Source organism: Cygnus olor, chromosome 2 (assembly GCF_009769625.2).
Source record: "Cygnus olor isolate bCygOlo1 chromosome 2, bCygOlo1.pri.v2, whole genome shotgun sequence".
Lineage (NCBI taxonomy): Eukaryota > Metazoa > Chordata > Aves > Anseriformes > Anatidae > Cygnus > Cygnus olor.
In genome coordinates this window covers 105613355-105630138 of record NC_049170.1, presented here as the reverse complement: position 1 = coordinate 105630138, position 16784 = coordinate 105613355, and the positions used below count along the sequence as shown (strand labels likewise).

General features: G+C 38.5%; 1 protein-coding gene across 3 annotated transcripts in view; it reads left to right on the top strand.

The window, feature by feature from the left end:
• GNAL (G protein subunit alpha L) overlaps positions 1-16784 on the top strand; it is a 197419-nt gene that overhangs the window by 44159 nt on the left and 136476 nt on the right. The window contains exon 2 of one of the 3 annotated variants that reach the window (XM_040549973.1): positions 16360-16422. The exons of the other annotated variants lie outside the window; for them this stretch is intronic. Within the exon in view, the coding sequence (XP_040405907.1) occupies positions 16401-16422 (22 nt within the window). The 5' untranslated portion in view covers positions 16360-16400. The remainder of the gene's footprint in view (positions 1-16359; positions 16423-16784) is intronic. 3 annotated transcript variants of the gene reach the window in all.

Genomic DNA, 16784 nt, shown 5'->3' with positions numbered 1-16784 from the left:
GATGTGCAGCAGTTTAATACAAAGTTCATAGTTCATGGTAATGAGTTGACATACAACATTTCAAATCCTGGCAATAGGAGTCTTTTAGTATTAAGTGTTATTATGAGGCATGAGTCAAGTTCAGCTGTGGTTTTTTCAGAAATTTGTAAAATGTTTTAAGATCACCATGGCTCTGGTGATAGAGGATGCAAAAGAAATGGAAATCAAAAGAAGTAAGTTACACAATCTGAAAGGTGCATAACCAAAAATTTGAGGTTTTATATGCATTTAATTTTGTTCATGATTTAAGAATGAAATGTTTTAGGGTTTAATTAAAGGCAATATGCAGGGAAGAGGTTTCTAGTATGTAATTTTACAGAGACAGGAGGTGGTTCTGTAGTACAAGAACTAATGGTTGCTAAGTTTGTTAGCAAATGTATGGTATGTTAATAATAGAGCAAATGTTTAGATGCTGTTTCTGAACTCAAAAACATCCAAACAGGTATTCAACCAGCCTCTTTTATCTAAGCATCATTGTTTCTCAAATCAGATGCCTATCAAATGTCAGACTTACCATGGGATCTAGAGATGAGGATAGACTCCAGTTCTCCAAAAAAATGTTCAGATATTGAAATAAGAGGAGCTGTTTTTTCCTTCTGCTGTCCTCTTCTCCACCTGTTTGTTCATATTATTTGACCAGGAACTTGCTTTGTAGTCCTTCCTTGCTGCTCTCCTTGTTATGGATGTACTTCCACATAGTTTCGGTGAAGATGAAGTGGGACTCAGGACAGTTTTTAACTTTGCCCTGAATCATTCTGAAAACAGCTGTCTTGCTCACTGAAAGAAATTAAAGCACCTATGGGAAAGCTGATACACCAGTCTTCGATTTGAGTCTTAGATCTTCCTGTCTGCACAAAGGACCAAAATAAAATTGTTCTGGCATCTCTTTTTGGTTTTATAATTTTATTTTATAAATTTCATTTTATTTATGCTTTAATTTTTAGTGCTTTTTTTTTTCTTGTCAAAGTCAGTAGTATTATTTGACTATAGTTCTTGTGATTTTGTAATTAAAATGACAACCAAAGACTCTCGTGTCTTGGGACAACATATTTAACATTGCCTGAGAAAAATGGAATAATTTGCAGAAATTACAAGTTACAATACAGTAATAAATTTTCTCAGTGCACAGTTCTTTATCAATTCTGTGTTTCTGTTTTTGTCAACCATGAATTGTGGAGATTTCAGAAGCATAGCTTTTGTGAAAGACCTGAAAGCACCTTGTGGGAAATACTGGTATCTCATCCTACTTCGTACTGACTGATCTGAACTATTTTCTTTCTATCCAGCACCTTCAATTGTGAAATAAATCCCATGATTTCAATGCTCTAGCCTCTCATTAACCCTTTGTATTTCTCCTAAGGTATTGTATACTGCCAAATATGTTTTGTTGTTTTTTTTTGTTTGTTTGTTTATGTAATTTCTTGGTTTAGAGGTTATATGTATTTTCTTTGTCTTCTAGTTTATATTTTGAAACAAGCTTTGAAACATGTATGAGAACTAACCCAATATATTTTAACCGTAAAGTTTCATAATAAAGATCTCCCGAAAGTTAGCTTTGAAACAAGAGTAGATATTGTCAACCATATCTGAAAAGTAACCACTTGACTGCTTAGACTTTCACCAAAATCCATTGTAGGAAATCCCTTGGCTTCTAAGAGTTAGACTTACTTGTAGCTGTTACTGTGTCAGTGTCTTCCCTGTGTCTTCCCTGTGACTGAATACCAGGAGAGCTCCTAAACAAGTCGGGAGACTGACTAGAGCCACACTCTTCTTGACTGTGTGCTTGGGCTGCAGAAAACCCTCTTCTCAAAGGTGCCTCTGAAATACTGTTGATACACTGAAATCGCAATGGAAGCTCACTTTCATTATGGGGAATCTTCTCTGATCTCTTTGAGAACTGTTTTGCCGTAACTATCAAATGCCATGCAGTTCATCTTTTATTTCAGGAGCTTCGGTGTATTTACTGAGAGTCATGCTTGCTTAGGCAGAGCAACTCTAAAAATAAACAAAAGGAAAAAAGAAAAAATATTTTTGATTTTCCTCTCAGATGTTGACTTTTGGTAGTTTTGGCACAAAAGCAGAAACCAGAACAGGTAAAGGCATGGTATTTTGAGATCATAAACAGGTATATTTTTTGTCACGCTATATTGAAATGCCATACTAATTGCACACATTATTTGTATTTCTTTTATGCATGGTTATACGTGTATGCTTCACCTTTCTTTGGAAACTAACCAAAGAGCTTGAGGATTTAAGGATTTATAAAAAGCCCTTTCCAGTTCATTTTTTAATAATTATGTTTGCTAGAGCTTAATTATTTTAAAAGGAAGTTTACACCATACTAAAATAATCACCTGTGAACACTTAAGCAAACATTCAAAGGCATGTTAGATTTAATAAAGCAGTAGTGTATAAGTATTATCCGACTTCTTTTGAATGAGGCTCTTTCACACCTTTAGTGTCTTAAAATGAGGAAATGTATAGTGCCTAAGTGACCACCTAAACAATACTTTTTTTGTGTATTACTTTCAATGTGTATATTTCGTTCGTTAGCATTCATAATGCACATTTGGAGCCTTACCACTACAGATTTAGACTTTTGTATCAGATTCCTTTGCTTTTTCAGTGAAGCTACACTAGCCACAGCACAGATGAGCAGGGCACGCTGCTTTAGCTCGTAGACCATGGAGCTATTAGGCGACTGCAGTTTTTAGGAGTGCATATATGGCATAATACCAATAGCCGTGCACAGATGAGAAATCCTTAATTTAACAGTTCCTCTTATTTCATTCTATATCAAGCGTAATACCAATTGCTGTGCACAGATGAGAAATCCTTAATTTAACAGTTCCTCTTATTTCATTGTATATAAAGGTTAAAATAACATGCACATTAGGCTTATTATTAATCCAGAGACTGTAAACATAGTCTCTTGGTAACCTGCCTGTAGTAGGGCAGAAGCTCGGACTGTAGCCACTTCAAAAATATGCTAGTTGCCTGAGCTGAACTCCTGTTGACATTTAAATAGGGTGTCATGTTCCACAACAGATGAGAAACAATGCTTGGCAAGAAGGCCATTTCAAGAAGTGTACAGGAAAATGGGTCTACTTTCTCTTTTCCCAGTGGTGGAAGAGCTATTTTGGTGCTGGAAACTGTTCCTGTGTGAAGCGTATGGGAAAGAAATAACAAACATACGCTGAACCTGGAGGAGGAGAAAAAATATTTCACAGAGGTTAGCACAGAACGACGTTATGACCATACCTTTGCCTTAGGAAACTGGAACTTGACAGTACGGCAAAAAATAGGGCTTTGGAGAAGACTGGTGGCTACAGTCTTCAGTAAACTGGACTGCAGGAGAGAGCTTGCTTGGAGGAGTTAGGAACATTAAAGGCTGGACTAACTGTTGCTTCTGAGCCACTGGTGGTGGTGGTACTCCAAAGCTGAGCCACTGCCAGTAGTGAAAAAAGAACAGGGGTTGATCATTAACTGTTTGGGCATTTGCCTAATTTTAACACGCTGCTACCAGGGCAATGAATTCTATTGTGAGTAATGAAACAAAGCAAACATTTTTAATATCCTTACTGCTAGCTCAGCTATATTTATTATACTACCTGCATGTGGGACACAGTATTTTAAAACTATATAATTAGCCTATCACCTTAAGTAATGCTTGAGATGCAAGCTGCTTCTATACTTAGATACCTGTTTCCTCAGATTACCTTACTCAGTCGGGAGACTGATAGTTTAAAACTTAATTTTCAAAACATACAATTTTCTCCTTGCTTCCTAAACAGGTGAGTGGTAAGCATAAAATCTTGGTCCCACTGTGGTCAGTAGAAGCTTTTCTTTCACCTGAGGTATAGCTCTTATTTCTCTGAACATAAGATAAATCTGAGCAAGCAAAGGGAAAGATTGAGTGGCAAGTCCATTTTCTTGACATCTTCTCTTGACAGGAAGACTTTTTTGCTTTTCCAAACTCTTCCTGCAGTATAAGAGAGCAAGATAGACAGAGCTGGACGAAGTTTCCTGAGAATTATGAGACAAAAGAGCAAGAATTCAGTCTTCAATGATTTAAGATTGTTTTTTTTTTCACAGACAAAATATATCATGTATCATTCTTCTGTATTTTTAGCTTATCATACAACTTCATGCCAACCTCTTGCATGTTCAGCTGGTTAGTCCATGCAGTGGCAGGGCATCGGTGGTGAAAGCAGCAGTGTTTGCTGGGTAAGGCCAATTTCTATAAGGAGGAATCAGTTTGAACTTCTCAGAGAAACAGGAGCATTTTATCTGTCTGAGATCTGCTTAATAATCACACAGGTTTATTTTTAACGAGATTTCATAACCTGTTTTCAGGAGTTGGTAGGGGAGAAACTATTGGGCCATCTAAGAGTGGGACTGGTAGGTAAGGCAATACGGGCACCCAAAACTGCTGGGTTGTGAGAACGTACCTTCTTGTTGGCCTGGAAAAGGCAAGAGGGACCCTTTTCATACTGATGATTTTACAGGCTGCCTGATTTGAGGTTATTTCCACTCTCAGTGAGTATCTTCTTTACCCAACTCTAGCTTCAGGCCACATTTTCTGCTCATCCTCTGTACATACTGAGTGTTACTTAAAAGTGTTAATGAGCATAGTGATTTAATTTTCAATTCTTACCCTTCGTTTTCTTAAGCAGTTTCATAACCTCTAAACAGAAACTCCATCTGAAAATACTTTTTCCATACTTTCTCAGCCCTGAATGAGGGGTAATGTTGGGATAGAAAAGGGGAGATTATGCAAAACAAGTTCAGCAACTTCAAATCCCTATATTGTGAGGGTTTGCTTGGTTTGTTTTGAAAGCCAGTCCAATCAAATTAAAAGCAGACAAAACTAAATTTGGTTCAAAGCTGGCTCACCTCAGATTTCAGCAGGAGCTGTGAAAGCCAAGTTTAAATTGGGACAGGAAGGGAGGGAATGTGGTCAATAGCCTTAAAGTTGAGCATTTTAAATAGGAAATCTGTTTATGCCTCCAATAGCACTTGCTGTTCTGATTTGTTTAGAAAAGCTAAAACAATTCAGAACAGTCGAGTTGCTTGAGGCTCTTCTGGCTTGGACTGAGCTAAACTCTGTCAGAAATTTAAGCTCATCTCCAAGTTTTGATTCATCCAGCAAAGTGGTGTAAATGATTCTGATCTTGACTTTAAAACACCATCTCATCATTGTTTTCTTCACATTTTCCTTGTTTTCCAATATTGAACAAAGCATGATATTTTCTAAAGAATGCATAGTGTAGTTTATTTCATATGCTTTTCTAAGAGAAATTCTGATTTTATCGTAAACATTGAAATAGTGTTTCAAGGAAAAATTGATTACTATAGTATGGCATCACAAAATCCTATACTAGAGAGAATCACAATAGGTTTTTTGGAGGCAAAGATATTGATATTGCTCACTGGTGAAATGTGGCAGGGTTAGTTTAGCTGATTTTTAGTACCAGAAATAGAAGAATAGGTGTTCACGCAGTGAGATGAAAATGAAGGATAATGTAATTACTAGATAAATATGCTAGATGAAGATTTTTGCCTGGGATGAACATCAGCCCCTCCTAAACCCCTCTACCCCACTTCCCAAAATCTGCATGGAATTTTCTATAGCCAAGGTCTTTTTTGCATTATGTTTTATATTTCTTTTCACTCTTTAGCTTGACTTCTTCTTCCCTCTTCCTTACTTCTTACTTCTCTTCTCCCTCCCCACCAAAATGCCAAGCCTTTCACCAGTGCAGTACTCCCAGGAGGCTGCCAAGACATTGAATCACTACTGATTTAAAGCATCATCTTTGCTGATTCACTAAAGCTCCTAGCTGGTTAGTTCAATCATTTATATAATATGTTGTATTTATATAGCGCATTGTATATAATTTGTGTAATACATTGTATTTAAGTAATTCATGAAGATAGTGAATTCCATTCAAATTACTGTGTTAGAAATTTGAGGGCTGTTGATGTGGAGGGAAATAACCACATCCTTTCCTCAAATATCAGAACTCTAAATGTGGGGGGGAAAAAAAAGGTCATAAAGAATACAAGTATTTGCAATTGGAATCAATGCAGTTCTTATTTTAGCTCATTCCAGGTTGTCATTCCTATATTTGCTAAATATGATGCTCACAATCCAACCTTCATGACCTTACGAAAGTCTAAAATCAAATTTTGCATCTTTGGAGTCAGTTTTCAAATTCCTAGTTAGAATGCTTTATATACCTTTAACAGAACTGTAGGCAGATCTCTAGGCTCAGTACCTCTCTGTAATGAAATGTGCTACGTGTTAGGAGGCACAGCCTAGAATTTGCAGTCCAGATGTGACACGTTCAGAGGTTTTGTGCTGGTAATGCATGGTCTTCCAGAGCGATGAGTTTTATAAAATTCGGTGAGGAGCACACGCGTTACGTACACTCGCCATCTCTGCTCTGTCCCTGACAAGTGCTAGCAGGAGCCTGGACATCCTTGGGGGAATACTGCAGCTGCCCTGCAGCCCTCCTGAGCGGCACGGGGAGCAGCTGGAGCAGAAGTTGGCAGAACTGCAGCTGTAACGTGATGCGGAAGATGGTGCATATGTTCTGAAAAAGATCTGATTTCATAAATGTCTGTCAGCAGCGAAGGGGAGGTGATTGTGGTTTGGAGGCTTAGTGAGACATTAGTGAAAAGTGTGTTGTTAGTGGCAGAAGAGTGAAGAAACTGTGAAAGTTGGCAGGTATTTCATTCCACAGGGAGGAACACGGTAGAGATTTGACAGCATTAAAATTTGTAGTCCCTGAATGCCAGGACTCTAGCACTTGTCTTTTCTCTTGGTTTGCCCTAGATCATGAAACACACGCTGGTCAGGGAAGAGGTTAAAACTACATAGAGGCTCAGGGCTTTTCTAAAATAGAGGCAAATCCATTATACTCCCTCCCCGCAGCCACCACCCCTGCTCCCTTCCTTGGTTTTACCAGTGACAAAGTGCGACGCTCACATTTGGGGAGCAGGGAGATGGTCTTAAAGAAACTGAAAGGAAAGGGTTATTCAGATTCTACATTGAGGAGAACGAAATATGGAGCTGATAAGTCTGATTTGCCCCACTAATTTCCCTCTTCTGTCAAATACCTATATTACTCTCTTTGTCATTTGGATTCTCTGGATCTGGATCAGGATCTTCTCTCTTCTCCCTTCCTTGCCCGAGCCAAGCTACATTTTACTGCTGCTGCTCATAACCCTTTTATTCCCACTGTCTTTCATCACAGCTTCAATCCCCTTTTCTTATTAGCTCTTTTCTTCATTCTTTATTTTTCTCAGCCTTGCAAGTATGTGTTGATGTATGCAGCTTGTTTTCCTTTCAGAAGTGGTTTGATTCTTCTGAATTTTGTTAAAGTCTGACACATTTCTTCAAAATAAAAAAAAGGTTGACAAATGCCTGTTGGAGCATTTTTTCTCACTAATTTTCAAATTTCTGCCAGTCATTTTATGTAAACTGAGCACAGTTCAAATTCAGTGCTTAGCCTGTCTCTCCCATGTACTCTGCTCAAGTGAAAACTGATGAGCTAGAAATTCATTTGGATATATAGCATTCGTAAATGTGCTGTCTCACGAGTATAAAGTTTGTGCCTGGGCTAACATTTGGACTCTAAATCTTGTTTTCTGTTTAACTTTTGTAAACACACCATGAGTGCAAGTACTGTGAATAAGGGGGAAAGTGTTGAGACCAATAGCATTTTCAGTCAGAAGCCATGATTTGATCTGTCACTTCAATCCTGCTGAAAAAAAAAATAAATAAACATTTTGAAGAGTTAAATTCTGGAGGGAAAGAGAAAGTTAGCTGTATCTCAGGCTTATATATGCATTTAATTACAGATACTCAACTTAGGAGCATTACTGCTAACAGATTCCTCTCCCTGCCTCTGCCCCAGTCCCAGATGAATGTGCCAGACTTTGGAGCAGTCAAAAAAAGTCATATGTTTTGTTTTGTTTTCTGAACTATTGGAAAAGTACCTTTTTAAATAGAAGGGAGTTATCTGCTTACATATGACATTACAAATTTGGCTTTGTAGAGATACTGAGAAGGTGGTTCTTCATTTTGGGGGAGTTGGTGGCTGTTAAGTATGTTAAAATACTCTTGGTTCTCATCCAGGACAATCTCTGAAGTTTCTTTTTGTATGCTAGAATTTGTAATTTTGTTCTTTCTGGTCAAGCAATCCACCTTAAGATCTTACAGATTGGAGGAAAAAAAAGAAAAATAATAAAAAAAAAAAAAGCTGTCATAAACACAAACAGAGCCCAAAATGGATTGCTTGGATGAGCTAGTCTGCTACTCAGGAAGAAGTTAAGTATTCGTTTTGGCAGAATGGTAGTGTCTCACTGCTCTTTTAGAGTTCTTTGAATGTTTTTAGGGAGTAGTGGCTCAAAGATAATCAGCAGATGATTTCTTCTACTTTAAAAGGCCTCCCATAAGTTTTATCAGGGGGTCAACTGAGGAAGTGAAATAGTCACAGAGTAGCAGAGTATTCTCATGATAGTCATGTTTTGTCTGATTCTCTGTTTTAACAATGGATTTATGAGAAAGTTTTATCTTTATGGATCTGTCAGGAGGCAAAGGAGATGTTTGGCTGCTCAAGGAAAGGCTGAGAAACTTGGAAAGGAACCAAACTAAGGGAATGAGCTTGAAGACTTCTGCCTTTATGTCATCAGAGAGTCTGTAATTTTGGCACAGTAACAGAAAACAGAGATATATTTTTTGCTTTTGAGACATATAATGGTATACTTATATTCAAATATATATATATAATATTTTTTTTAATTTCAAAAAGCAGTTCAAATACCTGTGATCATGTTCAAAACTCTCTTCACAAGAACTGTTTTTTGCAGTTGTTCCTGGGTTTGCAGTGGACAGATCTCAGACCTGTTTGTGTATGCTGATCTCAATTCGAACAATTTTAACTTTGATGTATGTGGCAAATAGCATTTCAGGTGCTCTCTCACAGCGGTCTTCTAAGTGATGCTTCTCCCTGTTCAGCATCTCAGTTGTTGCATTTCTTCCCCAGTTAATGCAGTGCTGAGGTCTGGCCAGGTATATATTCTTTCAGTCTCTCTTTTCCTTGGTCTTTTGCATCAAACCTCTGACCATCTCACTGTTATTTCCGTTAATCCACCTCTGTTATCTACCAAAGCTTTTTCGGATTTAAAATTTAGCTGGATTATTTAAAGACAAATAGTTGTATTAAAAGTTGCCTTCATACCTGTGTTCTTGAGAAATGTGCAAGCTAGAGCTGAAACAAAAATCAGTAAACACATTAGAGATGCCTCTTAAAATGTCAGTATTTTTAAATTTAATACGTATGCATCCATAGATTTAGAGAGAAAATGTGGATCCTTGCTTTGATGTCAGTACTAGAGATTCAAGAATTCATGTTTGTAGAGACTATTTTGGGAGAGGGGATCAAAGGAATGTTGAAATTAAATATTAATGAAATCATGAGGTATCTAGGAAAAATTCTGCCCCCTCAACCTCAATGGTTGTCAGGTATTCTTCAGAGATTAAGAAAATAAGATGGGTAGGAATGTTTTGATGACATACACTAGGCAGGAAATGGATCTGTGGGAGTTGGATGGGTTGGTGCTGAGATCAGAGGACTTATGTGGAAAGCTGAAGGAACTGGAAATGGAGAAACAGCTGCAGGGTGGTGGTGAGGAGCACCTTCCTTGAGATACATGGATGAATGTGGCTGCAGTGGTGACATGGTAAGGATAACGGGGCCACTTACCAGTTCTATTGTGTTATAATAAGTGTATGGTTAGGTAGCGAGCTGCTGTTTTCCACAATTTCAAACATCACTGCGGGAGGTCTGCATTCATGGAAGTCATTGTCCTAAGGTTAAATACCTCTGCTTATTCACACCAGAACTTTAGCCACTGTCACTGTTTTATCTAGATGACCATACTGCAACTGCGACTAACTAACTATGCTTCATCAGGTGCTCCAAAGTCTTGTAGTCTCTGAAGCAGAGATTGTTGAGTTCTTCCTCACAGCGCAATCTCCTGCCTGCATCGTGAAAGCCTGCTTGAAAATCACTTGAATGTGTAAATATTGCTCCAAGATTATCAGTTACAAGGAGGACCTTACCATCTGCACACCATACAGTATTACACACTTCAACCTTACAGCACATTTTATATCCACCTTGCACTAAACCTGGTGGCTAAAACCCCCAAATTAATGAATTGTTTATTCTTTTTCCCTTTCATTTAGGCAGAGAGCTTAGGGAGCAACTGCTGTGGAAACCTGTCTTTTTGCCTTTAAGAACCCACAGTGGACAGCCCTAATTGCTTATTGGTACCTTAGAGCAATGATTTGGCTCCAGTTCTTTGCACGGTGTTCGGCTTTACTACTATAACTGAAAAAGTGGCTTTGAAATGAGGAAAAATTAAACAGGAAACAGAAATGTTCTGTGCAACTTTAGATCCCTTTTTTTTTTTTTTTAATCCAAAAGTGATCTACAATTCAAACACCCCTATCGTGCCTTCTGCAGAAACCACACTGCTGTGCATGGTGATGCCCATCTTCCAGCTGGAGCAGGCCACACATTCACAGAATCACAGAATTGTAGGGGTTGCAAGGGACATCGAGAGATCATCGGGTCCAACCCCCCTGCCAAAGCAGGTTCCCTAGAGCAGGCTGCCCAGGTAGGCATCCAGACGGGCCTTGAATATCTCCAGAGAAGGAGACTCCACAACCTCCCTGGGCAGCCTGTTCCAGTGCTCCGTCACCCTCACTGTGAAGAAGTTCTTTTGCACATTGGTGTGGAACTTCCTGTGCTCCATCTTGTGGCCATTACCCCTTGTCCTGTCCCCACAAACCACTGAAAAGAGGTTGGCCATATCCCTTTCTCTCCCACACTTCAGGTATTTGTAAACATTGATAAGATCCCCTCTCAGTCTTCTTTTCTCAAGGCTGAACAGACCCAGGTCTCTCAGCCTTTCCTCATAGGGGAGATGCTCCAGGCCCCGTACCATTTTTGTAGTCCTCTGCTGGACTCTTTCCAGGAGGTCCGTGTCTTTTTTGTGCCAGGTTTTGTAACGTGTGCTTTTGTACACGTTCTCAAGTGCCTGTGGAAGTCTTGTGTGTTATAATCCCGTCCCATCAAACTACCAGGCACGTGTCTTCTGTGGCCAAAATGCAGACACCTGCATCTCATGCTGGATATGCTTTTGGAAGGAAACATGAGTATCTGCTGGCTGTCCTGTGACCAAAGTGTGCCAAACATCCGGCCAAGGGATCATTGGGTTTGGACCCATAGTGCATGTGGCAGTGGAGACACCATGGAGAAAGGAGGGAGGGGGCAATAAGGAGGACTGGAACAGGTCCTCCCCAGTCAGCTACTTGCTCCTGGGTAGGGGAGGAGAGGTAAAGGACAGGTTCGGCGAGGATGTCTTAGGACGTCTTCAGCAGCCATACTCGTATTAATATACTATGGCTTCACTGAGGCCTTCATTATCAAGATAGAGGTGCTTGGTATCATCCTATTCTGAAGCTCCTTGTTAATTTTTATATGAAGTAGTGCTAAGAAAGGTTGATTGATACATTCTGTTATATGGATCTACAGCATAATTGCCGATGCCGTTTCGGCAGCAGCCTATTCTGTACTTATTTGGCGGTTTTTGTCTTCTTCTTGCTGCTGTTCGGGTGCTTGAAACTGTAAAGAATTACACAGCTAGTGATCTGCAATAAAATTCAGGTCTTTCTTTCCTTCTTCAGAAAAATGAATTATAAATGTCCTTGTTGCCAAGCACTTGATAACTATATAAGTGGGAGAACCTCTCAGTGATATACCTTAATAGCAGAATTAATGATGTTTGAACTTAAGTCTGTTTGTTGAGACTTCATTAGCTTTTCAGCTGAGAAAACGAGTGGGGGAAAATGCACTTCTAATCTAGGACTTGTGCAGTGGGCCACACTGGGAGACAAGTAGCCAGCTAAGCCCTGGGCAGCATGCTCTTCCCACTGGTAAACTGCTGTTGTTTCTTTCCTGCATAACACACATCACGGCTTTATTTCAGCTTTTAGCTTACTTCTGGGCTGGATATTTTTGTTGTTTTAAAGTCTACATGTTTCTGTGCCCGGGAGAGTGTACCTTTTTCTTTTTTTTTCAGGTTTCTGTACTGTGTTGTCATAACTGAAAATCAAACACTTGAGCTGTTTTTACACAGCTATCACTTCTTAGACAATCTTGTTTAGGGTTTGTTTTTGTTTTGATTTTTATTTCAAACTGTCTTCTTCCTAAACACTGAAATGTGCCTGACTTGGAAGCTTGCTAAACATTTCACCGCTTTGATGAAGACCCTATATTAAACTTATTAATTTCTTGCAACAAACTGTCAGTTTTTTAGAACAAGAGGATCTTGTTATAGTAGTAAGGGTGGAACCCAGTACTCTGTATTACAGTGCTGGATTTTATTTGCAGAAGAGCCCCCTTTTAATGAGTGTGAATTCCTGGTACTAAGAGCCAAAAATCATGTTTTACTGTTTATTTTTTACTATTTGGCATGTCCTCAGACAATTTGTTTGTTGTGCTGGATCATCACGGGGTCTGTTAGATCATCTAATTGAAAAAAAAAAAAAAAAGGAGTTTGTTGTCCTGGAACTGCTCCAGGAGTTGTTTGTTCCACAGCCAAGTCCCTCCTATGCTCTAACTCTGAGGTCATCTCCATAAGTCACGTTTATTATGTTTAATTTATGTCCCTGCTGCAGACTTGGAATCTAAACATTTTTAATTAAATATATGGCATAAAATGTATTTAAAAAGCAGTAATGTAAATTTATCTCTCAGGTTAGCCACCCGGCCTTCAGCCTTGGGTTAAAGGTTATTCTTTCTGTACTCTAACAGAAATGCACTGATTATTATTGCATATGATAATTGCCTCTACTTCTAAGGTATGGATAAGGTATTGAAAGATAGGGAAAGTATTTTTAAATTGTTATGTATTTCTGTTTGAGAAAAAAAAAATCCAGCATCCAGTACATTTGCTTTGTTTTTCTTGTTTTCACATCTGATTTTTCAGGAATGGTGGTTGTTGAGGAGATAGCTAACAACATGCTCCATCTAATGACAACAGGCTTGCCGGTATACATTGGTTTCTGTTCAGAATGTTCCAAGTTGTTTCTAAACAAGAACTTTCTAATCAAGTTCTTCTTGAAATGTATATTTGAGGGCAGGAGGTCTGTTTTTCTTTTATTAAAGATCATTCCAAAGCTTGTCTACCACTTAAAAGGTATTCTGAGAAGTGGAGTCACTGTCTAGGATTTTATATACTGATCTCCAAACTTAACTTTTTCAGGAAACAGAAGTTTTACGTACTGCCTCTTTCAACTGAGAGATTTTTATGCCCCATAAATCAGGAAGGGGAGTCTCAAGGGTTAGCTCCTGACTCTAGGTAATTACAGATTCAGTGCAATCTTCTGAAACATGTATCATTTGTGTCACCAAGGAAAACAGACTGCCACTGACAGCTCTATCTCATAAGCATGAAAATTGGGAGGGAGGGTTTTTTAAAGTTTATATTGTTCTTTTATAATGGTTACAAGCTCTTATACGACTCTGTAAAATCATCTACATGATTTCCTGAAAAACCGATGCTGCTGGCATTGATTGTCGCTGTGGATGGCAGGTTTGAAAAGGCCCCAAGTAAGAAAGTAAAAAGCGTAGAAATAAGAGCAGAGGTTTTTCAAAGAAAAAAGAAGGAGAGAGGTTTATCAGAGAAGGAGTGTATAAGAATTAGTGAATGTAATCTTTCATAAAATGATAGATTAGTTCTGACAATTAGACGTGGAAATTGAGTAGGGGAGATCAGGGCACAGAAAGAAAAGGGAGGTAGTATTGCTTAGTGCACTCACTTCCTATTCTAAAGATAGCCATCTAAATAAAAATTTCAGTGGTGCTATGGAGCAATTGTAGACCAGGATGTATTCAGTTTGCTCCAGCTGCTTGACCTTGCCTAGCTGTTGACTGAAATGAAGCAATCCCTGGTGTGACCAGCACTTTCCCTGGACTGCTGTGGAAAGGTGTGTGACCACCCGTCAGTGGCTCTGTGAAATTTGGGGGCTGTTGTACTGTGTACTCTTTGCTGCAGATTTTTCACATTCGAAGCAAACCTCGGCCGTTTTTTCAGCTCTGTCGTGCCTGCAGTAATTCATATTTGGGCTGTCTGGTCTGTCAGGAGCTAAGGATTAAAACAGAAGCAAGGATGCAGCTTCTCTTGCAGATAACCTCATCACTGGGCTGTCATTTCACAGCACAGCCAGTCTTGCTGAATTTCTGCCAACTTCGAGTAGCCTGATTCTAGGTTCTGTGGCATTTTTATGTAGAAACTACAGATCCTTCTTTTTGTGCCATCCTCTTCTCCCCAGAAAGGGAGTATCAAAGAGCGAGGTCTGTCTTGCACACTGAAGCTGCATGCCAAAACTCCTGGTAGTTGCAAGTGGATTGCAAAAACTTGAACATATTAACGGATACTTGGAACGTAACCTGTTAGTTTCAGGTTTGAAAGCTGTTCCTTATGTGTTTTCATAGATCTGCGTACTCTGTGGAGGTATACCTGTCTTCTTCCTTGCAGGATTTTTGGGAACATGTATGTCTGCTCTGTAAGTGGTCAGTATGCAGACAACTCTTTTAATACAGAAGTTATGGAAGTTGGGATCCACAGTGAAGACCTCAAAAAAATAGCTGGGAAAATAACAGTAACAGAAATACAAAACCACATGGGAGTAGAGCTGGAAAATGGGAGTTTGGCCCTTGGAATAAGAAAATTAATTCAGACATGGAGAAAGCAAAATAAGCATTCCCAGAAATTGAAAATGGCAAGTATACCATGCACAGTCAGTTAAGAAACCTGTGCTAGAAAAAAAACAAATGATGGTATGGAGTGATTACTCAAAGAGAATTAAAACTTTGTTTCCATCAAGATGAATGTGATTTATCTAGAAGTGGTGTAGGAGAAAAACATGTAGTTCAAGTCTCTGGCTTGAATTGGTGCCAGAGATCAGAGGAGATATTGTGGACTGTGAATGAATTGACAAATATTTCTAATACAGTATCAGAATGAGATTGTTCCGGGGTTCTGCCGACTTCTCATAATAAATTTGGCTTAACTGGTGCTGGAAGGCTGTGAAAAATGAAGGACTTTCTGTGTTTGTCAATCCATTTTGTTGAACAATTTTAGCATGTGACTTCTGGACACAATGCCACCAATGAAAAGTTGCTCAAAACTTAATTCAATTTGAGGTTTGTTTTTTAAGAAGTTCTTTGAAGCTCTTGAATATATTTTTAGAAAGGATACTATGAAAAGCTTTATGTGAAAATGTCCTTCTGTAGATGTGAAGGACGCACAAATGTGAATGTCCCATCAAGTGACTCCTGTTTCCTGATCTGTTCTGAGCAACTGATTACTATGATTTTAGAATATGTTTAATGGCCCTATCCTTATTTTAGAATGAAAACTGACAAAAATCCTTAGCCATTAATGAGTGTATACAATGATCATCAACAAATATTTTAATTCTGTTTTCCAAAATTTCAGATACTCATATTAGCACTTTTCAGTTACTTTGATGTTGTCCATTGTAACTTAATTACAGCATTCTGCAATGATCTTTTTTAAGTTTCAAGCTGATGTTTATCTAAAATAGTTTAGCATGGACATATACTTCGTCTCATTTTGATTAAAGGTTCAGTTCTTTAAAGAAGGCTTCGATTTCAGCTTTTAATTTCTTAATTTAGAACTCACAAGGTCAGTATTTCTGAACTCGCATACAATTTATGCCACCAACAGGGCAGAGAAACATTTACTCACACATGGGACAGGCACACAGACAGACTAAAGGTTTATTATTGGTGAGGTTTTCTTTTGGGATGAGGAGGAGGTGAAGGGACTGAAAGAAAGAAAGAATAATCCTAAAATTACAGGAAACAGAGCCATTTGAGGTAAATTTGTATCAAAAGACAGAAAATTCTGGTGTGCATGTGTGTTGTCAATAATAAGCTGACAACATACCTGTTAGCTTAGATTTTTATTTACGTCATTCTACAGGGAGGAGGAAGTTGTTATCTGCTGCTTGCTTTTCATTTTTATCTTTAGGGAAATTAAGGAGTACCTGAGTGCACTGATAGGTAAACGCTAATTTTCATATGTATTGGAATCAGTGCTCACGAGGCATTTTATTCAAATTGTACAAACCCGTAGTTGTGGTAGAATCTGGAAGGAAGAAATTATTTTGAAAAATAATTAGTAAAATATTTATATTGTTTGCTCTTAGAGCATTTCTTATTGCCTCAGGTCAATGGACAGCATATCAACCGATGGAGTCAATAGATTCAGCAGGTATCAATTAGCGTGTTGAACAGCACCATATTGAAAGAACTGTTGGTCCTTTTTAAGTGAGGAAAAGCATTAAGATGTATTAACATGCACTTTACTTATGAAAGAAGTGGATTCATAAATGCCACTAAAAATGATTGATCAGGTGCTAAATTAAGTGCAGCAGCCTTTCTTATGGTGAAACTCACTGGTCACCAACTCTGCGTCTTTACTTTCCAAGTTATTAACACATCACTAAGAATACAGTAGTTTTGGCTTGCTGCCATGCAATGCAGTTGCTCAACTATATTTCCTGCTAGTAACCTTTATTTCCATTTCACAATGATTTCTGATCACTATTATATCTCTAGATGAACTCACTTTGA